Genomic DNA, 26,866 nt, shown 5'->3' with positions numbered 1-26,866 from the left:
TTTTGCTGTTATCATGATGTGCTTGTTTTTGCAAGTCGTATTTAGATTACTGTGTACAAATTGTATTTTAATGAAAAGCCTTTGTATTTTTTCTCGACTGCTCGATGTATGTAATAAATACAGCAGCTGTGAAAATTGGATATTTTGATCACAACAAGCATCCAGAAAATAAGAAATGCTGAGCGTTTGTATCCTCCCTACTTCAGCAGAGCGAACGATGATGCAATTTTGGCGATTGACGCCAGTACAGATATATATATGATGTTTGTGTTTGAAAACTTTCATGTAGTTTCAGACGTGGAAAACTCACATATGGAAACAGACTCTGACATCAGTCAATATCAATTAGTGGAAGCAGTAGTGGTATTTTACCGGCTAGGCCTCTACACATTTTGTGGAGGGTGTGGAGGGTGACCTTTTGACCTAGATATGCATGTATGACGCAATAGGGGAGGGAAAACCTATGAAATGTGTGGAGGCCCAGCCGGTAAAACAGACCTTTGACCTAGATATGCATGTATGACGCAATAGGAGACGGAAACCAATGGAATGTGTGGAGGGATTAATATGCAACACAATAGGAAAGAATGTGTGGAGGGATTAATATGTGGAGGTAAATAGGCGATAATGCAATACACATCACCGTAAGCGTGGAGGGGATTATGCAAGACCGAACATGTCCACGGTGAGAGCGACATAGATTTAAAATTAGGGAGCGTCTAATTTCCCAATACTACCCAATACCACCCAATAGTTATGAACCAAATACTTCTTTATTACTGTGAAATATCACCTTTGTAGACGTTATTTACTTGCATCTGCCATATTTTATCGGGAAATATGCGATTTGGTGCCGAAAACATCACCGAATTGCCGTGATTATGACCCAATACTACACCATACGACCCAGTTATGAACCAAATACTTCTTTATTACTGTGAAATATTACATTTCTTGAAGTTATTTACTTCTATATGTCACATCCTATCTGGAAATATGCGATTTGGTGCAGAAAACAACACCGAAATGCCGTGACTATAGGGGTTCGACGATTTACAGGAACGGGCAGGAACGGGCAGAAATCTATTAATTATTATATATACATTAATGAATTTATATATTAGATACATTTAAGTATCATTATCGGGTATAAGATATATTTGATAAAAGGATTGCAATGACATGATCGGGGCAGAATCGGACTAAATTATATATATTTATATTATTATATCTTTTTTATCGGGTACAAGATACGTCATTTGATAAAACGATTGCAACGAATTAAAAGTATTGTATTGATATGGATCGGGCAAGAACGGGCGACGATTTACAGGAATGGACAGAAACGGGGCAGGATCGGACTTATTTATATATATTTATTGTAGATATCTAATTATCCTTATCGGGTATAAGGTATATTTGATAAAAGAATTGCAATTACAGGAACGGGGCAGGATAGGACTAAATATATATATTTATCCGCCTGAAGAAGCCCTAGAAGGCAGAAAGGCCTAGCGGACGATCTGAAAAATTTATTTTTATTCTATATATATATATATAAATTGCCAGGCCGAGGTTCGCATATACATATATTTGTCTCTGTTTTATTCTATAAAAAGGGTTGTTCTGAGAATTATATATTACATATATAATAAATATGTATCTGGGTTATTTTCTCATTTATATATATGACATTGTTATTGCGATGCCATAACACCTGAAACATCGGAAATGACATTATGATAACTAAATTTTAATAACTTCATAACTTATACTCAACTTTTAATAAATAGCATGAATATATTTTGAGTGAATTAATTGGTGTTAATGTGTAGATTATAATCCCATCACGTCTACGATCTTAAAATAAAATAAAATATGAAATTTTCCAACACAAAAAAGCGACATCAATCTGAAAATTAAATATAATTCTATATGTAAATATAATTTAATTGAAATACGTGTTGTACGTAAATAAATATTGAAGTCCATATGTTGGATTGTTAGGCCTTATCTGTTTTAGAAAAAAACAATACTGTATATTAATTGTATATGTAAAGAAGAAAGAAACACGGCGAAACGCTTTATGTTTCAATTTTTTTCAAAGGCCGATGTGGTCAAAACTGATTATCTATTTCCGTAATAGTAGACAATAGACTTCTTGTTCCAATGTTCTAGCTGGTTTTAGGAAAGGCTACTCTACAACTAAAAATATATTTATCCTTCATGCTTTAATATCTATATACTTTTCAAAAAATAAAAAGCTATTCTGTTCATTCATTGATTTCAGAAAAACGTTTGACACTGTTTGGAGGGTAGGTTTATGGAAGAAATTATCAAAGAATTATATCACAGGAAATATATTTAATGCTATAATTAATCTGTATGCAAACACTAATACTTGCGTAAAATCTAGCAATGGTATGACTGATTTTTTCACTTGTCACGTCGGGGTAAAACAAGGTGAAAATCTCTCCCCATTTTTGTTCTCAATATATTTAAATGATTTAGAAGATTTTTTCATGCAAAGTAAAGTTGACCAACTCCAGTATATTGACAATTTATTTCAAGAACGCATGGGTATATTTGTTAAATTATTTATTCTGCTACATATGCAGATGACACAGTTGTTATGTCAGAAACAGCTAAAGGTCTACAGAATGCTTTCCGTGAATTTGAAACTTACTGTATTATTTGGAAACTTAAAGTTAATCTCAATAAAAGTAAAGTTGTTATCTTTGAAAAAAGGAAATGTAATTGCACACAATTTTCGTTTTACTCTTTTTGGTGAAGAGTTGCAAACACATGAAAGCTACTCGTTTCTAGGACTGCTGTTTCATTTTAATGGCAGTTTCTGTAAAGCAAGAAAAAAACTTGTTGAACAGGCTCAAAAAGCAATGTATGCATTATATAAAAAAAATAGAAATATTATTTTACCAATTGACCTACAATTAAAATTGTTTGATATTTTATTATCCCCAATCCATTTGTAATTTTGGTGTTTAAAAATACCAATATGATTGAGAAATTACATGTACAGTTTTGTAAAAGAATTTTAAACATACGAAGCTCCACAGCAAATATAATATAATGGTATATGGTGAAACGGTTAAGTACCCTCTGAATAATGAAATTAAATCTAGAATGATAATGTTTTGGTATAAACTAATTACAGGTGAAAATAAATTGTCTAGTATAATGTACAAGCTTATGCATTACATGAAAATGATTTCGCTGATTTTAAATGGATTTCATATATCAAGAATCTATTCAATTGCACGGGACTAAGTTTATGTTCAAATTAGATATTGTACACGGAATTGGATAAAGTCCGTGGTTATGCATTCATATAACTTGATGTTTTTAAAGACTTAAATTTGTTTAAATAAATTTGACGAGTATTTAGTAAGAGTAGATTTACTTTTCACAACCATGTATCTTTAGTATATATTGGAACAAATCTATATTTATACATATTATATCGATAGTTGTTATAACTTAAAAAAAATCCAGAGAGCAGGTGATTGGGACAGCCCCTATCTAACAAAATCCTGGATTTTGTCCTTACATATTAAATACTATAATAGTTAAAAGGTTTCTTTTACATTTCCTGCCTTAAAACATGATGCCTTTAAAAAACCCAATAACAATGGTGATAAATGAAATGAATAATTTCCTCGTTCTACATTGTAGTGAAATTTAGGTTTCCAAGGATTGGGGAGCCCCCTACCAGCGAGGTCTGCTAACTTCACACTAACTAGTAGCTAATTATAATTTAAACGGAAGATTATTTTCATAAAAAATGTTTCTGATTGACACCTGGTATCATATTTAACAAATGCATAACATAGAAAATGTAATTGTATATGATATTCAGCCTAAAATGGCTTACATGACACTGTTCAAAATTATAACTAATCACATAGACTGCTACGTCTTCTGTTCATATTATATAAGTGGTTTGCAAGTGGAATTTGTAATTCTTCGGAAGACATCAGGAACTTGGATTGTTAAGTGCCCGGGGGCACAGAGCCGGGATATTTGCCCGAATCCAGAATGGAGTCGTACTCCAGATAACAGATTTCTGTTATTTCCTAATTAGTGTCACAAACTCAGGGTTATTAAAAGTATATATGGATCAAGTTTTCATGTTTTTTAGTATTTTGCTTTCGGATGATCAAAGACGTATATATTACGTAATATGTAAGGGTCAAAGAAGTAATATAGTATTGGGTCATAGTCACGGCAATTCGGTGATGTTTTCGGCACCAAATCGCATATTTCCCGAAAAAATATGGCAGATAGAAGTAAATACGTCTACAAAGGTGATATTTCACTGTAATAAAGAAGTATTTGGTTCATAACTGGGTCGTATGGGGTAGTCTTTCATTTCTTATCGGGAAATATGTGATTTGGTGCAGAAAACAGTCGGTTCGACCAACAGTGTAACGAGTATCAGTCAAATGTGTTCTCTCGAGCTATTTCCCTTTATACACAAATTTTGTTTTAGTTTCGTATTTTTGTTCCTAATTAAAATTACCGGCTGCAGTTCATGTATTACGCTTTCAATGAAGAAAATGCGGACACAAACAGGTAAAAGTGTTTATAATTATATATATTGAAGTGAAATCATTTTGTAATGGAAATTATTCTCTAGTTTTGTTGTATCTCTTTGAAAACGAAAGTAGAACACTGTTTATTATCAAAAATAAGTATTACACTTGTCTGTGAGAGTGTGTACATGTGTAATATCTTTCTGTGAGAGTGTACATGTGTAATACCTGTATTTGTTAGTGTGTACATATGTAATACCTGTCTGTGATAGTGTGTACATGTGTAATATCTGTTTGTGAGAGTGTGTACATGTGTAATATCTGTCTGTGAGATGTGTACATGTGTAATATCTGTCTGTGATAGTTTGTACATGTGTAATATATGTCTGTGAGAGTTCGTACACGTGTAATATCTGTCTGTGATAGTTTGTATATTTGTAATATCTGTTTGTGAGAGTATGTACATGTGTAATATCTGTCTGTGAAAGTGTGTACATGTGTAATATCTGTCTGTGAGAGTGTGTACATGTGTAATATCTGTCTGTGATAGTTTGTATATTTGTAATATCTGTCACTATATGTCACTATATAATAGCTGCCATAAATACAGTAACTATAAAAACTGCATTCTCGAAAAATTGTTGACCCCAAATCACCTGGACGTGCCAGCTAGGTAATTTTAAATGCAGTTTTGATTGGATGCATTTCATTTTACATCAACTAACATGTTCCCCAAACTTACATGTGTTACGGCACGATTTCTCACCCCGACACGATTTCTCACATGCTGAGTTCGCAACACGATTTCTCACCTCTGCACGATTTCTCACCCGGGTGAGAAGGTACCCAAAAGTGTTATCGGAGGTCTACGACGACTCATATGCAACCATTGATTGAGAAACTTTGATGATAAAATGTGAAAAAGTGTTTTAATTATTTGACAGTTACATAGCAAGAAGCATAAAATTGTGAGATGGACAAAAGGTCAAAGACAAACAACAAACCATGGTTTCGGTTTCGTGCAGGACAGATAACAGCATCAAGAATGGAAGGAGCCTGCAGGACTCTCCTAAAGCCCCATCACTGAGTCTCGTGAAGGACATTTGCTACCCTACATCCAAAAGCTTTTCAAATTCAGCTACGAAGTGGGGATGTCATCACAAGAAGACAGCAAAAGAACAATACCAGCAGGAAATGACAGAGATGCATGAGAATTTCCATTTGAGGGATTGTGGCCTCATGATCATCATCAATCCAAGATATCCCTTTACCGGTGCATCTCCAGATGAAGTTGCCTACTGTGACTGCTGTGGAGAGGTTATACTTGAGGTGAAATGTCCTTACTGTCAGAAAGATGCAGCAATAACAGATGCCATAGATTGTCTGGAACCAACTCTGCGTAAAGCGTAACCATGCTTATTTTTATTAAGTGCAGTGTCAGCTACTTTTATCAAATGCGGAATATTGCGACTTTGTTGTTTGGACGAAAACAGAGTGTTTTTACACAAAGGATACATCTTGATCACGTATTCTGTCAGGAAATGGTGACAAGTGCAACACTTCCATTTAAAAGTGTGGTTCTACCAGAATAAGTTGGAAAACTGCTTTCAAGACTATCATGTACACCTCTGGCCTCGTCATCATCAACAGACCAAAATGCCCAGCCAGCGAATGAAGACAAAAATCTGAAGTACTTTTGAAGTGATAATGGGAAGTAAATTGACTTGTAAAAAGAAGGGAAAAACATTGTCGTTGTCTACCAAACAGCCTGATGAGCTCTCATAGGGTGAAACAGTGAAATAAACTGCTTTCATATTCTAATTCAGTGTTGGTTCTGTCAAAACCCTCCCAAAAAGCTCAGTTGGTTATAAATCGTCCGCTTTCAGTGTTGTAGGTTTTGCCTTCTGATGGTTTTTGGCAGGGTATTTGTATCTGATATGGCACAGTACTTCAGTCGGCTGGCACTACAAAGTGTGCTGCAGCTAAGGAATAGTTTTCTATTTTGGTCAGGTTATGATATCATAAATCCAGTTAATCATGAGTGAAATTATCATAGACGGCACAGAAACCATCTACAATAAATTAACTCATACTCAATTGGAGTTATAACCTCATAACCTGACCACAATAGAAAACGTTTCCTTATATTTACCGCCTGAAATTGAATCTACTGTTAATGATGTCACTCGATGGTCTCATTGGTAGAGTTTACATAACCACATATTTTGTTGTTGATGTCGTAGAAATTTGATAGTCAGGTTATGACGCAATAACTCTGGTTTGCGATAACTGTGATTTGTGTGAATGGAAGTGTAAACTGGAAATTGCAAGATATCTCAATGACATGCTGATTAATACTTAAGTCTGAAGGTTACACCATCATAGTTTGAAGTTGGAGGACCCATGATAAGTATTTTTTATGGTTTGAAAAATTGTTTTAATATTGAAATGACTAACCATGAAAAAAACCCACAAACACGTAAGTCAAACCACAGATTTTATTGTATTTGTATGATTTCTGTTTGACCGTTTTGCTCTGCAAGAGCTCGTCAGGTTGCCTAGCAGGCAACGACCTTCGGGTCCTTTAGTTTTGACACTTGTTTGAAAATTGTCCATAACTTTATTTAAAATAATACAAAATTTGTTTGACCATTCTTGTTTTGTAAGTAATTAATCAAACGACACCACTGAGTCACAAAGGTTTGACAACGCACAGCATACCGTGGTTATTTTGTCAATTGTTGGCACTCGATCACTTCTACAGTGGAGATAGTCTATTAGAATGGTACTCTGTAGAATAGTGAACTTATTCCTAACAAGTGTGATAACTCTTTTAACATGAATCCTTGTGTGTGCTATTTTCTTTGTCGTCTCAAGTTCAATTTGGGATAACTGACTCTTTCCTCTGGTAAAGACCGGAATTTTTACCTCTGAACATTTGCGTCCCACACTCTCTTTTATATCAAATCATTGATCTGCAAGCATAATGTCTCCAGTGAGAGCCCACAGTTCGGCCACCTTATCCCTATGAAAAAAATGACACTTTCCCCTGTGGAGTAGTCCCAATTAGGAACTTAACAGTGTTGTGGTGTTTATAGTTATATTTCAGCTCTTGCAAGGAGGTTTGAAACAATAATTTATTATTGAAACCTTAACTCCAAACTATTTGCGAAATTCCATTGACATCTGTAGCTCCTCTCTTTCTGGCCAAAGAATAAAACACTTCAGTCTGAGGAAAACCACATGAATCATGTCTAGAAAAACCTTTAACAAACAACTTTTAGAACTTCTGAATCTGTAAACCAAGTCTTGTGACTTATATTGAGTCTTAGTTTCATAAGAACCCATATAAGGTTTTTTTCAAATTTTGTCAATGCACTAATTGCCCTGTCTGAAATTCGTGTTTCCACAAATTTAAATACAGCCATAAGTACATCATACTCAAGTCCAGTGTAATGCTTTTCTTTGTCATTGTCATCCTTCAGTGACTCTGGCGACCACACTTTTTCTTTCAAATTTTTCCTCAAATCCATGTTTTCATGCCCATCACTGTTAGTGTTGTTTGTTTGGATATCGTCGTTGTCATCGCTAATCAAGTTATTTTCCAGAATTTCCTCAGGCTCAATGTCATCTCCAACCACCACACTCTGGAGAGCCTCTGCAGCTTTGAAACGTGTTATCTTCTCCTGTCTTCCCTTTGCCCGTTGATACCTTCTCTTGGACGACTGTGGATCAACAGGTTTACTACATGGTAACTCTGGTACCATTTTCAGAGATGGCGCCCAGTCTGGGTTGTTGGCTTCATACAGATCTGCTTTTTTTCCTTTTAAAAACAGAGAACAAATACTGTAATGCACTAAAGCAGCATTGTTTGAGCATTGTTGGGTCATCACAGAAAGTTGTTTCCTACTTAATTATGTGCCTACCCTTAACCTTTGTTTTTGTCATTTTTTAGGAAGCACTGTTAAGGTCAAAATACTCTCTTATTTACAAACTATATATGAACACTTTAAAAATAACACCTAACAGTTACAGTATACAGTTGTAAGAGGCACGTTTATTACAATACCCACGCTCAACTTTTGACCGTCCCGGTCAAAGTAAAACAGATGAATGTTCGGCCATCAAGAAAAATAATGATTATAATAAAACAAATTATATAAGCACAACACGTTTTTGTAAACATACAAAATATGATGTTTTAGAAAAATGAACATACTTCCACACTTCCACACGATACTCACAAACCCAATGATATTTAGCAAAATGAAGATACAAACACACTCCGACGCAATACTTACAAACTCAGATATATCCAAACTCACAAAACATTTTCAAAGTACAATTTTATATGACATAAGAAAATAAGCTAAGCCAAAAGTCATACTTAACACAAAATGATACATATACATGAGCAAATACAAAATGTTCATGGATCTTCCGGCGTTGGCGCGTCCCGTTTCCCGCGTTACGTAGCGCGTCCCGCGTAATACTACTCCCTCTCCTCCCACGTGATGACATGTCTTGATGTCCTCGTGACACTCTCGCCATCCACAACTGTCACTCTTGTAATGGTTTCCTCCCGAATTCGCTGCTTCGTTGTTATAAGGTCACACTGTAACCCACAATCCTTGGTTATTACTTCCATATCGACTGGTTGTCTATACATCAAAACTCTTCTCAGTGTCGCAACTGGCAAAACTGGTATTGTGTTGCGTGCAAGTGATCCAATTGCACATCAGGCTCTGTCCCGATGTCGTCGAGCACATCATCCATCACTCTTGGCTTTGACGTTGCTGCAGAAACCGGTGCCGGCGAAGAGTGTGTTAACAACACGGGTTTCTCTTTGGCCTTCCGTTGTTCTTCTGCTAGTCGTCGTAGAGATCTGCGTGTCGGAGACTCATACCTCGGACTAGTAGCCTTTCTGACCCTTGGCGAACGGGAACGGGAACTTGGGCCGTGACATCGCTCTCTATGTCTTGCCAAGTCTGCTTGTCTGGACAATGTCTGTTCACACTGGTCAAATTCAAAGGTGGGGTCAACATTTGGCCCCCGCTTTGATTTCTTTTATTCTTTTGCCATATGTAGATACATACAAATGATCAATAACTGCGTAAATGATTGTTCATAATTGCTACTGAAAACCGATGTGGACCTCCTTGCATAACACCAGGTTGAGTGATAGGGGTACCCTAACAAAATGATAGATACATGACACAGGCGAATGCTATTCGTAGAAAATCAAACCCTATGCTACCGTTTGCTGTCAGGTCAGCAATGACTGTGCTGAAACTTAGCGTTTGATCTGCAATTTCGAGCTTGAAGATAGCCTTTCTCCTTGTATGTAACGGTTGCCCATTTGCTGCAAGTACATCTTTCTGCAACGGGCACAAATCAGGGTTCCTGTCTATGGCGATAGAATCAAAGAGTGCTGACGAAATCAGCTTTACGGTAGCGCCGGTATCTACAAGCAAATCGGACGCCGTTCCGTTTATTGGAGCGGCGACATACATTCCAGCTTCAGCTTGCATTGATAACCTGAACTGAGATTAAGATGAACAGGAACTTTATCTGGTTCGGTTTTCTTGATATGACCCTGCTGACCGCATCCATAACAGTAGATCGTTGCCTCCGGTGCCGCCGACGTTTCAATTCATCTATTTCTTCTTTCAGTTCCTGTATCATCTTTTGTATTGATTTCGAACTATCTGTGTCTTCATGGACCTGAAGACATTCTGTATCTTCTGCGCCTCGTGCAAATCGTTTATAATCAGTTCTGACACTTTCAGCTTTCTCAAACGCCTCAAGTTCTACGGCGGTACGAATAGCATCGCTGAGGTTGCTCGGTCTACTCTGTTGCACTCGTCACCGGATTTCGGAGCTTGTTAAAGCGTCAATAAACGCGTCTTCAGCTAACACTTACCAAAGTTCAGTCGCTGCGCTCGGATACGCCAACTGCGTTAGCCGCAAAATAACTTGTTCAAGTTCAGGCAAACTTCCGCCGGGTCTTAATGAACGACACTTCAACTGTGAGCGGTATAATTCTGTGTGGTTGACAGGAGAAAACCTTTGTTGCGACGTAGCAGATCAGCGGTCGTAATCAGACTTTTTGCTGTCTAAGAGATTACTTAGAACGCCCTGCGCTTAACCGCGCAAACTTACTGCTAGGTACATTCCCTTTTCACCATACGACCACTTATTGATTAACGCACACATATTGAAATGTGTTTTAAAGTCGACCCACGATGTGGACTACGTATACGCAGCGTCACTTGCCTGGCGCTCCTGGCGTCCCCCGGCGTACTCAGCGCTAAGCCAATGCGCCGGCAATACCGTATAAGTAAGTATAGCGAGGTCCTTATTCACAAATTATAATAATAATTACCTTGTCTTCCAACGAGAGAGAAAAATATTGACCCCGGGTCAGATTGATTGATTGCTAGGTTTTACGTCCGCTTCACTACCGAGTAGTTCGGTTATCCAGCACGATATTCCCGGGTCAGTGATCGCTGGTCTTATATAAGATGATATAACCTAAATAATCTAGACGTGAATACATTTATCGATGGAAAATATAAGTGAAGGGTGTACTATCAAGGTTTGACTACACAGGATACATGCATAAACGGTATACAGTTGTGAGAGGCACATTTATTACAGTGGCAATGTCACTGCAGATATGCTGATGTGTGTACTCGTGAATATGTACTGTGTTGAATACATGCATCCTACAGTGTATGCTATATATATTTGTACTTAAATCTCTCACTACCAAATATGATTACGGACAAAAGAAAAAAGTATTTGCCTGTTTTGGTGATTTTAACAAGGATTTTGACTCGGTATGGAGAAAAGGTTTGCTCTATAAGTTAGCTAGATATGATATCGGCAGCAAACTCTTTCAAGTCATTAGTAATATGTACATCTGCCTTACAATTTAATTTGTTCTTCTCCGATTACTTTGATAGTTTTAGAGTACTCAAGCAGGGGAATAGTATGAGCCCCTCTCTGTTCAATTTGTATGTAAACGATCTTCCTGATTTATTAAAAAATGATCCTTTAAAGCTTGTCGACTCGGAAATAGGTTGCCTTATGTTCGCAGATGTTCAGTTAATATTGTCTGAAACAGCCGAGGATTACAAAAATCATTAAATGATTTAAAGACATATTGCAATAGATGGAAACTTTCAATAAATACCCAGAAAACAAAAGCAATGATATTCAATTCAACAAACCGTGTTTTTAAAAACTTCAAATTTAATATTGGTAACCAAAATATAGACATGACTAAAGAATATAAATATCTTGGTAACCTGATAAATACAGCAGGTAAATTTACACTGCCTGTAAAGGAATTGTCCAACAAAGGTCCAAAAGTTCTTTTTGCAATACAAAAATATCCAGTAGATGCCCAGTGTAAACTCTTGCAATCCCTTGTAAAACCTGTCCTTACTTATAATGCAGAAGTATGGAACATGGATTTATACCAAAATATGTTAAGCAGAAAAATCAGATCATGTAATAGCAATAAGCAGTTTAATTATTTCTCCTTTATTGATAAATCTTCTTTTGAGCAAGTACATTCGAAATTCTGTAAACATACGCTAGGGATTGGGAAAAGAGCAGTAAATCTAGGCTCCAGAGCAGAGCTGGGATATTATCATATTGAGTCCCTTATAAACACTCAAGCATGTGGCTATTTAAGTAGAATCCTACAAGATTCAGACAATTTAAACCATTTGATAAAGGAGGCTTATTTATTAAATAAAACTTTACATGGAAATGGCACATAAACCTGGTTTAGTTATGTTAATGATATGACATTAGACAATGGCTTACATCAAATTATACAGGATCCTGACGCAATGTACAGTAATTACCGACTTAAAATTAAAACCAAGCAAAATATAAAAAAGAAATATGAGATACGATTCTTTAATATACTAAAAAATTTAAACGAGAGTAATACATTATTCATGTATAAAGACTTAAAGATGGCGTATGTCCCTGAAAAATACCTTAATATTAACAGTAGTAATTTATGTTTATGTGAACACAAGCTGGAGCTAGCCATGGGGCGTCTCAAAAGTATATCAAGAGACCAGAGACTCTGTAAAAATGTGGTGTTAGAAAATGAAGTACACTTCTTTTTTCACTGTTCCCTAAATGAATCTGCCAGAATAGAATACTTCCAAAAATGCATTCCTAATCACAATGATGTTACCTTAGATACCAATTATCTGACCTCAATATTATCTACAAACAGCTCCCAATTTATACTGGACTCTTGCTTATTCATTAAACAGTCTCTAGAACTGAGAGAGTGGGTTGCTGACAGTATAAGGAATGGACTTTGTAGCTAAAAATGTTTAAATCAAATTTTCTATTTGAAGCTAGGTTAATTTTGTTAATGTATATTAAAAATATAAGCAATCACTTTGCGACTTTTCTACATGTACAGGTCTATGTATATATTTCACAGTGTTTTTCTATTTTGCCTTCAAATTACTTTGTAGTTAAAAATGTGCAAATAAAATTTTGAATTTGAAGATATATATATATATATATATACCCTCCCCAACACTTAGTCAGTGACACACACACACACAGTCTCCATACACCTATAAACCGTGAAAGCTGTTAATAGTAACCGTTAATTTTGCAATTGAATTATAAACGCATGTTTTTACATCTTACCAGTTATAAAATGATCGGAACACAGTTTATAATGACGCTTGTTTGGATCAGGATTGAAGCCTTCTCTGTTGATTCTCGCCAGACAAAGATTCCGTCTATCTGTTTAGAGTCGCTCTGTTAATTTGTTCTCCCTGTTGTTTGACGATCTTCGGGATATCGAAAAACTCGTTTTGCACAACTAGGATCCGCTCGGTTCGTACAACCCCAAACAACACACGTGTGAACCATGGCTTACAGCTATTATCGCTTTGTTTACATTACAAAAATCAATGACCTGGCTTGACACAGATAGAAGAACACGTGGAATATGCGTGACGTCATCGAGGATCTATCTATATATACGACTCTGATGCTAATCATATCGTCGTATCGTGTTTACTTGTAAATACATCTACATTACCAAAACAAAATCATTACTCTTAAATATGGATTTTTCCAACAAAGTTGCCATCATTACAGGTGCAGCCAGAGGCATAGGTAAAGCCTTCGCGACCGGTTTATTAGCGAAGGGAATGAAGGTAGGTTTATACAAATGATCACTGAGTTACGATAGTTTTTAAAAATAACATTTTGCACATTCGTATATTGACACGTTTGTCGTCTTTTTGTGTTCGGCACTAAACAACGTTGCATAATCATTACAGTATATCACACAATGTTAGGGTCTTATTTCTGTTCACCAGAACCAGAAACGTTGTTGTCACAGGTGGATATATGACTTTCTAAAAGAGGAAAGGCTGGAAATGGGCTATAGCGTGTTATATAAACTAAATGCATATGGCTACATGTACATGTAATAGATACCAAGTAAGGCACTGAGGTGAATGACAAGGGTGTGAGTGATTTCGGGGGCGAATGATATTGACACATTTCATATCTATGATAACTGTGATGTGCTTGAATTTTACATACATTTGTTGTCTATGTTTCGTTTGGTAAAGTTTCCTAAGTTTTAGTGTGTTTTGTAAAGTTCCCCTCTAAAAACGGGAGTGCGAGTAGGGGAATTATCAGGTACCCCTCTCCTCTCCGCCACTGGTTAACATAAATACATCATTCATATTTAACCAACAAGTGCATTTAACGTAATGGCAGATGTCACTGATAACGAGACACAGTCAACATCAGGGTCCACCTGGTAAGGGCAGTTTTAATTTTATCACGTATGGTATCACTGGTATATAATCTATATGCATTTTCCTATACCCGTCCTCACATGACACTGGTTGTAATGACGTTATATTCCAAACAAACAAACATACGTCTCTGTACATTAAAGTTCCGTGTCCCGAACAAAAATAACCAGATTATGAAGCAATCAGATGTTAATGTTACGGTTCATATCTTGTTATGTGGTATTTCAGTAATTGACCTAACTAGTATAAAACTTGTAAGTGTACACACCTCATCTGCAGTTTATTAGTCTAACAGTCATTACACTTATGCCGTTTCCTGCCTACTATGATATCTATTTTGTATACAAAGCATTTTGAAGTAATTGCCAGGAAAAGTTTTGTCACTATTTTATTATTTTAAAGTCTAATTAGGGCTTTAAACTGCAATAAGCAGTTTAATTATTTCTCCTTTATTGATAAATCTTCTTTTGAGCAAGTACATTCGAAATTCTGTAAACATACGCTAGGGATTGGGAAAAGAGCAGTAAATCTAGGCTCCAGAGCAGAGCTGGGAGATTATCATATTGAGACCCTTATAAACACTCAAGCATGTGGCTATTTAAGTAGAATCCTACAAGATTCAGACAATTTAAACCATTTGATAAAGGAGGCTTATCTATTAAATAAAACTTTACATGGAAATGGCACATAAACCTGGTTTAGTTATGTTAATGATATGACATTAGACAATGATTTACATCAAATTATACAGGATCCTGACGCATTGTACAGTAATTACCGACTTAAAATTAAAACCAAGCAAAATATAAAAAAGAAATATGAGATACGATTCTTTAATATACTAAAAAATTTAAACGAGAGTAATACATTATTCATGTATAAAGACTTAAAGATGGCGTATGTCCCTGAAAAATACCTTAATATTAACAGTAGTAATTTATGTTATGTGAACACAAGCTGGAGCTAGCCATGGGGCGTCTCAAAAGTATATCAAGAGACCAGAGACTCTGTAAAAATGTGGTGTGTTAGAAAATGAAGTACACTTCTTTTTTCACTGTTCCCTAAATGAATCTGCTAGAAAAGAATACTTCCAAAAATAAATTCCTAATCACAATGATGTTACCTTAGATACCAATTATTTGACCTCAATATTATCTACAAACAGCTCCCAATTTATACTGGACTCTTGCTTATTCATTAAACAGTCTCTAGAACTGAGAGAGTGGGTTGCTGACAGTATAAGGAATGCACTTTGCAGCTAAAAATGTTTAAATCAAATTTTCTATTTGAAGCTAGGTTAATTTTGTTAATGTATATTAAAAATATAAGCAATCACTTTGCGACTTTTCTACATGTACATGTCTATGTATATATTTCACTGTGTTTTTCTATTTTGCCTTCAAATTACTTTGTAGTTAAAAATGTGCAAATAAAATTTTGAATTTGAAGATATATATATATATATATATATACCCTCCCCAACACTTAGTCAGTGACACACACACACACAGTCTCCATACACCTATAAACCGTGAAAGCTGTTAATAGTAACCGTTAATTTTGCAATTCAATTATAAACGCAAGTTTTTACATCTTACCAGTTATAAATGATCGGAACACAGTTTATAATGACGCTTGTTTGGATCAGGATTGAAGCCTTCTCTGTTGATTCTCGCCAGACAAAGATTCCGTCTATCTGTTGAGAGTCGCTCTCTTAATTTGTTCTCCCTGCTGTTTGACGATCTTCGGGATATCGAAAAACTCGTTTTGCACAACTAGGATCCGCTCGGTTCGTACAACCCCAAACAACACACGTGTGAACCATGGCTTACAGCTATTATCGCTTTGTTTACATTACAAAAATCAGTGACCTGGCTTGACACAGATAGAAGAACACGAGGAATATGCGTGACGTCATCGAGGATCTATCTATATATACGACTCTGATGCTAATCATATCGTCGTATCGTGTTTACTTGTAAATACATCTACATTACCAAAACAAAATCATTACTCTTAAATATGGATTTTTCCAACAAAGTTGCCATCATTACAGGTGCAGCCAGAGGCATAGGTAAAGCCTTCGCGACCGGTTTATTAGCGAAGGGAATGAAGGTAGGTTTATACAAATGATCACTGAGTTACGATAGTTTTTAAAAATAACATTTTGCACATTCGTATATTGACACGTTTGTCGTCTTTTTGTGTTCGGCACTAAACAACGTTGCATAATCATTACAGTATATCACACAATGTTAGGGTCTTATTTCTGTTCACCAGAACCAGAAACATTGTTGTCACATGTGGATACATGACTTTCTGAAAGAGGAAAGGCTGGAAATGGGCCATAGCGTGTTATATAAACTAAATGCATATGGTTACATGTACATGTAATAGATACCAAGTAAGGCACTGAGGTGAATGACAAGGGTGTGAGTGATTTCGGGGGCGAATGATATTGACACATTTCATATCTATGATAACTGTGATGTGCTTGAATTTTACATACATTTGTTGTCTATGTTTCGTTTGGTAAAGTTTCCTAAGTTTTAGTGTGTTTTGTAAAGTTCCCCTCTAAAAACGGGAGTGCGAGTAGGGGAATTACCAGGTACCCCTCTCCTCTCCGCCACTGGTTAACATAAATACATCATTCATATTTAACCAACAAGTGCATTTAATGTAATGGCAGATGTCACTGATAACGAGACACAGTCAACATCAGGGTTCACCTGGTAAGGGCAGTTTTAATTTTATCACGTATGGTATCACTGGTATATAATGTATATGCATTTTCCTATACCCGTCCTCACATGACACTGGTTGTAATGACGTTATATTCCAAACAAACAAACATACGTCTCTGTACATTAAAGTTCCGTGTCCCGAACAAAAATAACCAGATTATGAAGCAATCAGATGTTAATATTACGGTTCATATCTTGTTATGTGGTATTTCAGTAATTGACCTAACTAGTATAAAACTTGTAAGTGTACACACCTCATCTGCAGTTTATTAGTCTAACAGTCATTACTCTTATGCCATTTCCTGCCTACTATGATATCTATTTTGTATACAATGCATTTTGAAGTAATTGCCAGGAAAAATTTTGTCACTTAATAAAACATTATTTTAAAGTCTAATTAGGGCTTTTTACTAATGGAGAAAATACCTATTGTTTTTGCTATGTTTCTTATTAGGGCTTTCACTAATGGAAAGAATACCTATTGTTTTGTTATGTTTCTCATTAGGGCTTTCACTAATGGTGAAAAGACTTATTGTTTTTGCTATGTTTCTAATTAGGGCTTTCACTAATGGAGAAAATACCTATTGTTTTTGCTATGTTTCTTATTAGGGCTTTCACTAATGGAGAAAATACCTATTGTTTTGTTATGTTTCTTATTTGGGCTTTCACTAATGGTGAAAAGACCTATTGTTTTGTTATGTTTCTTATTAGGGCTGTCACTAATGGAGAAAATACCTATTGTTTTTGTTATGTTTCTTATTAGGGCTTTCACTAATGGAGAAAGGACCTATTGTTTTTGTTATGTTTCTTATTAGGGCTGTCACTAATGGTGAAAAGACCTATTGCTTTTGCTATGTTTCTAATAAGGGCTTTCACTAATGGAGAAAATACCTATTGTTTTTGCTATGTTTCTTAGTAGGGCTTTCATAAATGGAGAAAGGATATCTTGTTTTTGTTATGCTTCTTATTAGGGCTTTCACTAATGGAGAAAGGACCTATTGTTTTTGTTATGCTTCTCATTAGGGCTTTCACTAATGGAGAAATGACCTATTGTTTTTGTTATGCTTCTTATCAGGGCTTTCACTAATAGAGAAAGGACCTATTGTTTTTGCTATGTTTCTTATTAGGGCTGTCACTAATGGTGAAAAGACCTATTGTTTTTGCTTTGTTTCTTATTAGGGCTTTCACTAATGGAGAAAGGACCTATTGTTTTTGTTATGTTACTTATTAGGGCTTTCACTAATGGAGAAAGGACCTATTGTTTTTGTTATGTTTCTTATTAGGGCTGTCACTAATGGTGAAAAGACCTATTGTTTTTGCTATGTTTCTTATTAGGGCTTTCACTAATGGAGAAAGGACCTATTGTTTTTGTTATGTTTCTTATTAGAGCTGTCACTAATGGTGAAAAGACCTATTGTTTTTGCTATGTTTCTTATTAGGGCTGTCACTAATGGAGAAAGGACCTATTGTTTTTGTTATGTTACTTAATAGGACTTTCACAAATAGAGAAAGGAACTATTGTTTTTGTTATGTTTCTCATTAGGGCTTTCACTAATGGAGAAAATACCTATTGTTTTTGCTATGTTTCTTATTAGGGCTTTCATAAATGGAGAAAGGACGTATTGTTTTTGTTATGTTTCTTATTAGGGCTTTCACTAATGGAGAAAGGACCTATTGTTTTTGTTATGTTTCTTATTAGGGCTGTCACTAATGGTGAAAAGACCTATTGTTTTTGTTATGTTAGTTATTAGGGCTTTCACTTATGGAGAAAGGACCTATTGTTTTTGTTATGTTACTTATTAGGGCTTTCACTAATGGAGAAAGGACCTATTGTTTTTGTTTTGTTTCTTATTAGGGCTGTCACTAATGGTGAAAAGACCTATTGTTTTTGTAATGTTAGTTATTAGGGCTTTCATTAATGGAGAAAGGACCTATTGTTTTTGTTATGTTACTTAATAGGACTTTCACTAATGGAGAAAGGACCTATAGTTTTTGTTATGTTACTTATTAGGGCTTTCACTAATGGTGAAAAGACCTATTGTTTTTGTTATGTTTCTTATTAGGGCTGTCACTAATGGTGAAAAGACCTATTGTTTTTGTTATGTTTCTCATTACGGCTTTCATTAATGGAGAAAGGACCTATTGTTTTTGTTATGTTACTTATTAGGGCTTTCACTAATGGAGAAAGGACCTATTGTTTTTGTTATGTTTCTTACTAGGGCTGTCACTAATGGTGAAAAGACCTAATGTTTTTGCTATGTTTCTTATACGGGCTGTCACTAATGGAGAAAGGACCTATTGTTTTTGTTATGTTACTTAATAGGACTTTCACTAATGGAGAAAGGACCTATAGTTTTTGTTATGTTACTTATTAGGGCTTTCACTAATGGAGAAAGGACCTATTGTTTTTGTTATGTTTCTTATTAGGGCTTTCACTAATGGAGAAAGGACCTATTCTTTTTGTTATGTTTCTCATTAGGGCTTTCACTAATGGAGAAAGGAACTATTGTTTTTGCTATGTTTCTTCTTAGGGCTTTCACTAATGGAGAAAGGACATATTGTTTTTGTTATGTTTCTTATTAGGGCTTTCACTAATGGAGAAAGGACCTATTGTTTTTGTTATGCTTCTTATTGGGGCTTTCACTAATGGAGAAAGGACCTGTTGTTTATGTTATGTTAGTTATTAGGGCTTTCAGTAATGGAGAAAGGACCTATTGTTTTTGTTATGTTTCTTATTAGGGCTTTCACTAATGGAGAAAGGACTTATTGTTTTTGTTATGTTTCTCATTAGGGGTTTCACTAATGGAGAAAGGACCTATTGTTTTTGTTATGTTTCTTACTAGGGCTGTCACTAATGGTGAAAAGACCTATTGTTTTGTTATGTTTCTTATTAGGGCTTTCACTAATGGAGAAAGGACCTATTGTTTTTGTTATGTTTACCTTTCTTCTCCTTCTGCCATGTTTTTGTGGCCACCTAATCTTTTGATTGGTAGCAGATGTGTTTATAGTCTTTCAAGTTTATTGTAGGCGAAGGTCAAAAGGTGTCATTAAAACATTTTTAAGTAGGTCAAAATCCAATGGTCATAGATCAAAATTTTAAAATGACTCATTACATATTAATACAAAAAAAAAATCTTCGTAGTTGGGTCAAAGGTCACCAATTTTCAACAGTTTTTTTTTTTTGATAAGTGATGTGTTGGAAAAGCTTTTTATCTATAATACTTTTATCTAGTTACATATATATATGTACTTTGTTTTGTTTTAGGTTTGCATATCAGATATAAATGAAGAACTGGTAACTACAACCGGACAGAGTTTGGCAACAACTTACGGTGAACAAAATGTGATATTTGCAGTATGTGATGTAAGGAATGAAGACCAATTTAAAAGTAAGTTACTGTTGTTTTTATCTTGGCCTTTTAGATAGTCGCCTGTCTCATAATATACTTATTGAAGTCTTGCCTATGATGATTGAGGATTCATGTCGAGGGTTATGACTAATATATTTGTAAACAATACGATATTTATAAACAGTACGATTTAAAAAAAAATAAAAAAATATGGGATGAAATCTGTGTTGCTATAGAAGCAATTTTCGCTGGATGTCATTATATAAACTCGTACTACAATTTGTTCGTTTAAGATTTTTTATTCTCGCAACAGCTAAATTGATATGAAAACAGTGACAAAAACCGGCTGTTTGAAAGTCCACAAGCATGTTAAAAGCCAAAAATCCATTTTGAAGAAGAATTAAAAAACCGAACGGTGGTCTGTGTACGTGGCTGCACTCGCAGACACAGCCAAATAACGTAAACATTTGTAATGCACTAAATGGTATTTCTGTCAATTTAATATTCATCAGTAGTAAGAAAGACAAAAAAGGAATGAAAATCCACTTGTGAAGTGTTTCGAAACATATATAGAGGTATTACAGAAGGTACCAAGATTTGGTAACAAGAGGTAATATATTCTTAAACTACTATGTAGTATTTAATGTTAACAGTGCGAGAATGATTTCCAGCTGCAAGGTACTTCTTTTATTAAAACAAATACCTATCACTTTAGGACGAAGTGTCAATGATAAAAATGTCTTTTTGAAATGAACAAAAAGAAGAGAAGGAATTATTATAGCAAGTCTCTAAACACAGCATACGTTCATCTCTAGAAAGGCATTGAGTTACCTTGCTAATCTATAATAACAAATAAAGTGTCTGCGCTACGTATTACGTGTGCAGCAGGTAGCTCTAATCCAAATATTATCTTTATTTCATCTGCAATATCATGCCAATGAACTCAAAAAACAATTACTCTATGTTACGTTCAGCATTTTCTACATGTATAATAGCAAACTTACACTACTGGACCCAGTTTCACTAAAAGTCGTAACATTACACGTAGACGTAAACGTAGACGTAAATCGAGTTACGATTATATTTACGTTTACGTCAAGTCCGTTTCACAATACTGCACGTAAAGGTAGGTTTAGACGTTGACGCAAACGTAACTAACGTTGGAACTCGTTTTGATGAAGATACATTTCTCGTTAGCAACAACTAACAGAGTCTGCGCAATACTCACTTTCGTTTCGAAATGAATTGTTTGTTAGCTTTTAGGCTTCATGCGAAAAAAACACAATGGATTTCCTCAAATAAACAAAGGTAGGTTTATATTATCTTTTTTTACCGATAGAAAAGGTTTGTGTGTCATTTTTGCCAGAATGGATCCCGGAATTCATTTAGGCCTAGTTCGGTTTCACCTCGATCATCATCTGATAAACGTGGTTGAGTCTTTACCATAGTTGGTCTTAGTGAATAACTGAAGTATGAGTACATATCTTTTCATATTTGTTCAGAACCTCCTTCAGCTCAGATACTGCACAGTCCTGTATTGTCACCCTGTATTCCATAATAGCAATTTAGCTATGTCATGTGTCTACATGCAGATCTAAGGCCATGAGAGCGTAAGTTTGTCGCAAGCGGTTGAGTGTAAGATAAAATCATTGTTGAGCTCGGTAGCTGTATGTTTTATGTAATGGCACTATCATGGCGCTATTAGGCAGTCTATATAACTAGAGGTGAATGTTCGGGCGTGGAATTTATGGTATAATGACTGAGGGTAAACATCATACAGATAATCAATTAAGTTTGAATACCTTATCATTAATCAGTTTATACTGCACATCCTATCAATAAGCAATACTAAACACCTACCGGTAATTAATAAATAATGATTACCACACCAAAAATATAATCATTTCTTATACAGATGCTTTACTTGAAAAATGAAATGGGATTAAATCTTACTAATTTTAATATACATATTCAGATGTGTTTCAGGTAACTAAGAACAAATTCAAAAGGGTCGACATCGTCATAAACAATGCTGGAGTAGCAGACGAGGAAAACTGGGGGAAAGTCGTTGACGTAAACTTGGTAAAATCGATTTAACGTTGACTCTTTTACTCGTATTCCATTAAAAACCTAATTTAATACATATGGATATTTCTATCATAAGCAGTTTAACAGAAACATGAAAATACTGTAAACCGGAAGATTAAGGCTCCAATTTAATTTTCGCCCTTTACGCCCGCCGCAATAAGGGCGAATTTATCCTAACAGTGAATGTATGCACACAATTTAGCCTTTATAGTTAGTACATGCGAAGGGCGAAATTAACACTGGGCGACTATAGATTTTACCAGTGAAGGGCGGATATTTTACTGGACGAATGTTTCCCGGTATACAGTATAAGCAGTGTAATCATATCTATTTTGCCTTAATATGCTCTCTGTTTTTTTTTACCTTTCTATAAATCGTTTGCTGCCTCACCATCATGAGTATTTATAAGTCCAAGTAGCCGAGCAGTTTTAGTTGGCATCGATGAAGAGAGAAACTTCCTGCAAGGCGTGATTCTACGTCTGAAGTACGATGTCACATAATGACAGTGACCCTGAACATAATTATGGTACTAAGAATGGCAGTTAGAAGTTTGGATAATAGATTGGTTGAGCATCCAGCAGAGCCAGCGATAAAACGCTTTATTTTCATGGTTTTGTATTAGATTCGAATTCTACTATACAGTATGTGCATTCTTATATTCCAGATTCAGAAATCAAATTTGGTCCTTATTCACACAATCATTGACATCTAAGAAATGTACTTCTGAAATCATCCAAAACTTGTAAACGGACATATTGTAAACACGAGAAAAATGTGTGTTTGCTCAATAATACGTAATTATAACAAAGTAGCTACTATTCATTTGTTCATCTAATTTGAAATGGTCAACAGAAAGGATCTATACTTGGAACACAACTTGCTGCGGAGGCGTTAAGGAAGGACCGGGGTGGCCATGGTGGTATAGTGGTCAACATGTGCTCCATATTTGGTGAGATATAAGCGATACATAACTTTCCGGGAATTCTTTTTGTTGATTTGTTGGTTTTAACAGTGGTAAGCTTTCTTCAAGTATTAATTGTTAATGTTTAACAGTCGAATCTGCCTAAAATCAAGTTTTTTGTACACAAGGTAACCTCCCCTTAATTTGGCTTTTATCGGAATGATCGGTATCAAAGGGTTTAAAGCCGGGGTGGCCCCATTGCGTTTTAACACTCAGAAAACTGTTTTTGATTTTTTTTACTAATATATTTCATCTTGATAAGTTCCACAAGGACTAGTTTTCTGTTTTTGTTTCTGTTTTGTCTGTATGAGATCAAAACACTATAGTCATGCAGGAAACAGAAGTTTCCAACACATAGTAACCATTTCTGGCAGTAGTGCGGGGATTCTCTATCTCAATAGGACACAATTTTTCACTCTTAGAAACAATTTTAACCGGATTTTTCGTACACATTTAATGTTCTCTTTAATTATAATCTTTTCACCATGGTCAAAACTCGAGCTGTATTTGCTAGCCATTGAGAGAATGACACTTGTTGGTATTGTACGATGAAGTGAATCTGAAGAACGCCAGCGTCTTTCTATTGAATAAAAAGAACTTATGATATAGGTGTGTTTTTTTTACAATACTGTTTGTATTCTTACTGGAATAAATAAAATTTTATCTTGTTTCTCCAATGTTTCAATGATTTAAATTGAAAAGAACAAAGTATCCATTTATTTTTTTTGAATATTACAACGTTCTTGCGAATTGGATTTGAACAGGCTAGATACATTCTATGTGGACTTTGCGTTAGTTCTAGCTGGTATACTGTTGTATTTTTATGACACTGAATTCTATACAAGCATGAAAGGGCAGACAACAACTTACGTCGATGATACATAAAATTATTGAAATATCTTTTTCCTTTGTACAGGTGTCCAACCGTGTTCGATACTGCCAGTTTATTCTGCCAGTAAATATGGAGTGTTTGGCCTGACGAAATCTTTTGCGGTAAGTACTAACGTTAACAGGAATCAAATTCAAAACTTCGATCATGGTATAGTATCAAACCTGTGTAACACTTTTGTTTACTATTTGAAATATTAAAACATAATTGTTTCAACCGAGATTGCCGAATTGTTTCTATACGACATGCTTGATACGATTGTTAAGAATAAACTGGCAGTGTATTTGATACTTACATGCTTTTGATTGGGACATTAATAACGTTATATATACTGCTTAATTTTCGCGGCAGATCTACATTCCCCTACTAAATATAATGAAATATGTTTCAATAATGATATCTCTGATGTATTTACAAATTGTGAAAGCAGAAAGGCATTATGTGATTCAACTGATTGTTATGTATACATTGATGTTTATCCTATACACCTAAAGGATTAAGCTTTGGGTTCTGTTTTTACTGATGGGTGCAATAAAGTAAAACTAAATTGTGCTAACTTTGAATGCTTAAGTGTTCCGGGTTTAAATCTGGATTCTTCTCGAGTGGATGATATGTGAACGGTAGAGGCCGTTAGAGATTTTTTGCCTGAAACTCCATGGAATGAAAGATTTACACATAGAACACTGGCAATACATCTTACACATATACTTCATGTATTTCAAAATCTTCTAGCTGAATTGCCTCATTTTACTTTTATATTTTGTTGTTGCTATATCCCTTACTTTTTTATCACTCATACCAATGGATATATATTGATACTACATGGTTCTATACTTTTAACTACTTTGTGTAACAGCAGCAGGGTATGAACAGGGGGCATTAATGACTTGCATAAAAATAAAAATAAAATTGTAGCAATTTCTCTTTATGTTATATCATTAGGGCATTGCTTGCCTATTACTAATTAATTCTGATTGACTTTTTAATAAGAGCATTGTATAGCTCAAAATGTCAATTAAATATCTATATATAATTTATAATTGAAACATTCATGGATTTATCTCCCCTATGCCATCTGCTATATATAGACTGGGGAGTTATGCTACTTATAATATATAATTTGTATCAATATTTTCTTACTAACCGTTTCATCTTTGTCTTTGTCATGTCAACCTAAGGAGAGAACTTATATAGGCCTAGCCTGCTGTCAATCCTATTGTTTACGCCATAAAATATTATGAAATAAAATGTTTAAACTTTGTCTAGTGGTGTTCGGGGAGGAAACATGAACATGTTTTGGGTTAGCTTGAGAGTCAAAGTCGCCTTCAAGCTTCAAGCTAGAGTAAGTTTCTCATTCCTACAGTCGGTAGAACAGCGGGCTGGGCAAGTAGAGTCGCTAGTTTGATCCCCGATAGAAGCAGTAGGTCCTGTCACAGTTCTATCATAATTTGTTATCATTTTGTTGTGATTTTTTTTTAAATTCTTACGTATACCTACCCAAAGGAAATGCCGGAGATGAAAGAAAACGGAGTGAAGTTTACCTGTCTCTGTCCCGGAGCCATAGATACCGAAATGATCACTGATGACATACAGCAGATGAGGAAAAAGTTCTTCGGTGATACGAGCCTGATGAGGTAGGGACAGCCACCATTTCATTTCCACATATTGTTTGTAACCACATTTATTTGAGAAAAAAACTCTTTATAGATAAAAACAAAGAAAGGTACAATGTTTTTTTTTTATTTTTACATATATTGGCGTGCATTTAATTATAGCATCAAAATAACAAAAAATGTGATTCATAACTTCAGTAACCACTATCCATTCCTCGGTCAATATTCCTAACCTCGGTCACAACTATCCGTAACTCCGTTAATCCTTTATACATCGGGTGTTTAAAAGAACATGTCCATATTTTCTTTAGGTATATTGTACCAAGGGTCCAGTCATCTCCTACTTCAGCCACTTTATCGAGACTCCTTTGTATTATCAGTGATATGCCCATGTGTATCCCACGAATTTACGGTCTGGTATTTGTAATTTATAACGTTCAAATTAAAAGGGGAAGACACAGTAAACTTATTGTAACTTTTTTATTTTGTCTTTCAGTACCGATGTGATGACAGAAGCACTCTTCAAGCTTTTAAACGACACCGACAATAATGGCGAAGGCCTTATTGTGAACCAGGTCGATCCGGATCAACATATGAAATATTTCAACAGCAAATGAAACAAATATATATTATATTAAACCATATGAGGATTCGTCTATTCGATTTTTTCTCAAAAAAGAATGTTAAAAATTGTCTTACCTGTATTATTTAAAATTAGATGTTAAATGTAGAACTGAGATATTAAGAATACATAACTCAAACGTTTACGCATCCCACAAATAATGGAATGTATCCTGATGAAAATGAATTCGTAAATTAACATTATCTATCATATCAA

The 26,866-nt window shown here is 35.1% G+C and overlaps 1 protein-coding gene across 3 annotated transcripts; it reads left to right on the top strand.

The window, feature by feature from the left end:
* Positions 1-188: 188 nt before the first annotated feature.
* On the top strand, positions 189-26,855 carry LOC110445616 (15-hydroxyprostaglandin dehydrogenase [NAD(+)]-like). Of its 3 annotated transcripts, none has more exons than XM_021490307.1 (7): positions 189-685; positions 20,393-20,516; positions 22,453-22,559; positions 23,418-23,514; positions 24,443-24,519; positions 25,919-26,049; positions 26,525-26,851. In XM_021490307.1, the coding sequence occupies exons 1-7, from the start codon at positions 677-679 to the stop codon at positions 26,643-26,645; spliced, it is 666 nt and encodes a 221-aa protein (XP_021345982.1). In that variant the 5' UTR covers positions 189-676; the 3' UTR covers positions 26,646-26,851. The 3 variants fall into 3 exon arrangements, with proteins under 3 accessions (XP_021345982.1, XP_021345981.1, XP_021345980.1); XM_021490306.1 differs by lacking the exon at positions 189-685 and adding an exon at positions 13,598-13,768 and having other exon boundaries at positions 26,525-26,855; XM_021490305.1 differs by lacking the exon at positions 189-685 and adding an exon at positions 16,333-16,498 and having other exon boundaries at positions 26,525-26,854.
* The last annotated feature ends 11 nt before the right edge of the window (positions 26,856-26,866 follow it).

The sequence above is a fragment of the Mizuhopecten yessoensis genome, unplaced genomic scaffold (assembly GCF_002113885.1).
Source record: "Mizuhopecten yessoensis strain PY_sf001 unplaced genomic scaffold, ASM211388v2 scaffold2329, whole genome shotgun sequence".
Taxonomy (NCBI): Eukaryota; Metazoa; Mollusca; class Bivalvia; order Pectinida; family Pectinidae; genus Mizuhopecten; species Mizuhopecten yessoensis.
Note: the sequence above shows the minus strand (reverse complement) of the source record. Positions and strands in the feature narration are given on the sequence as shown.

Bases quoted from the DNA above. Each gene is read 5' to 3' on its own strand.
- LOC110445616 (XM_021490306.1), top strand. From the start codon at position 13,676: ATGGATTTTTCCAACAAAGTTGCCATCATTACAGGTGCAGCCAGAGGC. The intron at 13,769-20,392 runs GTAGGTTTATAC...GTTTTGTTTTAG, and splicing joins TATTAGCGAAGGGAATGAAG to GTTTGCATATCAGATATAAA. The intron at 23,515-24,442 runs GTGAGATATAAG...TCCTTTGTACAG, and splicing joins CAACATGTGCTCCATATTTG to GTGTCCAACCGTGTTCGATA.